Source organism: Amphiura filiformis, chromosome 2, assembly GCF_039555335.1.
Source record: "Amphiura filiformis chromosome 2, Afil_fr2py, whole genome shotgun sequence".
Taxonomy (NCBI): Eukaryota; Metazoa; Echinodermata; class Ophiuroidea; order Amphilepidida; family Amphiuridae; genus Amphiura; species Amphiura filiformis.
In genome coordinates, this window is record NC_092629.1 from 92,911,743 (window position 1) to 92,915,162 (window position 3,420).

Sequence of the window (3,420 nt, forward strand, 5' to 3'; positions counted from 1 at the left end):
TCAACAGCCTATAATTTGGCCCTAATTTCAGTTCTTCAAGCCCCTATTTTGCCCGAAAATCAGTTCTTAGCTCCCAAAGTTCGGCGCTCCGCGCCGCAGACCCCTACCAAAATTTAAGTTGAGTGCCCCCCCCCCGGGGTTATGTGACACCTGTACAGCTTCTTACAAGGAGAAGACATTTGATAGATCGTTATTTATTTTTATTACGTTATTTGGTATTAAGATTTAAAGCCGAATGCATACGTTGTGGCTCTCGATTCACAAGAAATCAAGATAATTGTACTTTTGTATGATATCCTGCTTGGAAAGCAGTACTTGCCACTGAAGTTGTTATTTTTTACCCTCAGAAAGATTTACAACTTACTATTACTATACTGTTCGAGTATTGAGATTTAGACATTAGGACATAATATATACACGCAGGTACTCTATCATGACTATTCTACATCTTAAAATGATTCTTGTTTGTTCTTAAAATACAAACTACTTTCAAATAGAGGAGCTTCCATTTTCAGTCTTTTGTTGACGACACAACTGCATTCGTTGTATCCAAATGTTCTGCAGTTGAGCTGCGCTTGACCTATATTTTTAAGACAGGTTACTGTCGATTAGACTGTTGATTTGTTACACTGTAGATTATAGGGTTTACCACTGCGTTTATTGTGGTGAGCCCACGAGCCAGCCAGACGACCACGTGTCGTTGGCGTGCAGTAATTTTAAACCCCACATCAGCCTCACTCAATGTTAACGCAACACTGTTAAGACGAAGTATAAATTCTAGTACGCAGCAAAAGAAGAAAAATATTCCCGTGATGATCAAAAGCCGCGCAACCTGATTGCGGACACCGCGTGATTGTACATTTGAAGCGGTTTGTTGTGTCTCGTTGTCGTCTTCACTCTTACTGATGACTCTGCGACCAAGTTATCGTACAATTAGGAAGTATACATTTGAGTTGATAGATAGCACTAACACGAGACACTCGTTGAACGCCAAAACAATTGCTTGGAAAATGTTAAAAAACGGTAGATAGTTTCGCAAGTTATGTGACACCTGTACAGCGGCTTACAACTTACAAGGAGAAGACATTTGATAGATTGTTATTCATTTTTATTACGTTATTTAAGGAATGCATATGTTGTAGCTCTCAATTCACAAGGAATCAAGATATTCTTTTGTATGATATCCTGCTTGGAAAGCAGTGCTTGTCACTGAAGCTGTTTTTTTACCCTCAGAAAGATTTACAAATTACTATTACTATACCGTTCGAGTATTGAGATTTAGACATCAGGACATAATATATACACGCAGGTACTCTATCATGACTATTCTACATCTTAAAATTATTCTTGTTTGTTCTTAAAATACAAACTACTTTCAAATAGAGGAGTTTCCATTTTCAGTCTTTTGTTGACGACACAACTGCATTCGTTGTATCCAAATGTTCTGCAGTTGAGCTGCGCTTGACCTATATTTTTAAGACAGGTTACTGTCGATTAGACTGTTGATTTGTTACACTGTAGATTATAGGGTTTACCACTGCGTTTATTGTGGTGAGCCCACGAGCCAGCCAGACAACCACGTGACGTTGACTTGCAGTAGTTTTAAACCCTACATAAGCCTCACTCAGTGTTAACGCAAGGAATCAAGATATACCTTTGTACGAGATCCTGCTTGGAAAGCAGTGTTTGTCACTGAAGCTGTATTTTACCCTCAATTAAGAAAGATTTATAATTACTATTACTATACCATTCGAGTATTGAGTAATATATACACGCAGGTATACTCTATCACGACTATTCTACATCTTAAAATTATTCTTGTTTGTTCTGAAAATAGACACCACTTTCAAATACTAGTAGAGGAGTTTCCATTTTCAGTCTTTTGTTGACGACACAACTGTATTCGTTGTATCCAGGCTCTGCAGTTGAGCTGCGTTTGACCCACTTTTCAGGACAGGTTTCTCACGCATACTTCTACACATAAAAACCTGCGTAAAAGCTCGACGATACTGTTGATTTGTTACACTGTAGATTATAGGGTTTACCACTGCGTTTATTGTGGTGAGCCCACGAGCCAGCCAGACGACCACGTGACGTTGGCGTGCAGTCATTTTAAACCCCACAGCAGCCTCACTCAATGTTAACGCAACACCGTTAAGACGAAGTATAAATTCTGGTACGCAGCAAAAGAAGAAAAATGTTCCTGTGATGATTAAAAGCCGTGCAACCTGATTGCGGACTCTGCGTGATTGTACATTTGAAGCGGTTTGTTGTGTCTCGTTGTCATCTTTACTCTTACTGATGACTCTGCGACCAAGTTTTTGCACAATTAGGATGTATAAAACTGAGTTGATAGATAACACTAACGCGAGTGGAAAAGCCAAAACAATTGCTTGGAAAATGTTAAAAAACGGATGGACAGTATTGCAAGACTTAATCATCGAAGGCATATCATCATATTTATCTTTATTGGGCCAGGTAATGCATTTACTATGAAAAGAAGCGTACTTTGGAACCACCAATGCTGCGAAGAAGAGTCCTACTAACCATGCAATACTGACTAACTTACATGTGCGTCCTTTGGCGACCACCATACGATGCTGGAGCGGCTTACATATGCCATAATAACGCTCTAATGTCACTAAGAAGATGAGCCCTACAGATGCAATGTGGCTTGTGTATTTTACCGCTGTGTTTAACCCGCATCCCAAACTGGAGGTATACGGGACCGTTTTGACGACCGGTGATAAAATATAGGCGACCAGGACTTCGTAACTTAACGAACACAAAAAGATGATATCTGCAACGGCTAAGTTCCCTAAATAGAAATTGGTAATGGTCCTCATATGCGGAAGACACGCCAGGACGATGAGAAACGCGATGTTACCCGTTAGTCCAATCATAAGTGATATTGGGTATAAGGTTAAGATGATCCGACGTTCTGTAGAACTATACAACAAACTTGAGATTTTGGCTTCTTCACAACGATTCTCAGGATCAAGTAAGGATGAATTTGTGCTTGTGTCATCCATCATGTCCATAGTGATAGCGATTACTGAATTCGAAGAGAAAACTATATTTTTGCAGTGAACTAGAAAGTGTGTACTATAGGTATAGTCAAAGTACAGTATTAAGAGTCATGTGGTTTTCCTGTTTGCAAGATATCGAATACGTATGCTCGGAGTTTTCGTACGAACACAATCATGACAATTGCAAAATGAAGAAACTTTGCATACGTTGCCGAATAGCAAATGTTGAATACACCATCACAGCCTCTTATATAGCAGGTGATATGAACATTATGATAATGAATCCACATTTATATAATGACGTGCATATTTACGAGTTTCAGTTCAGATGCGGATTATTTACAGCATGATCAAAGAACTTGTAGAACATAAACAGCGGTCCGCGCATGAC

The 3,420-nt window shown here is 39.2% G+C and overlaps 1 protein-coding gene across 1 annotated transcript; it reads right to left on the reverse strand.

The window, feature by feature from the left end:
* Window positions 1-1,874: 1,874 nt before the first annotated feature.
* LOC140144840 (olfactory receptor 2T3-like) lies at window positions 1,875-3,041 on the reverse strand. The gene has a single exon (XM_072166644.1). It carries the CDS (start codon window positions 3,039-3,041, stop codon window positions 1,875-1,877), a length of 1,167 nt encoding a protein of 388 aa, XP_072022745.1.
* Between the last annotated feature and the right edge of the window lie 379 nt (window positions 3,042-3,420).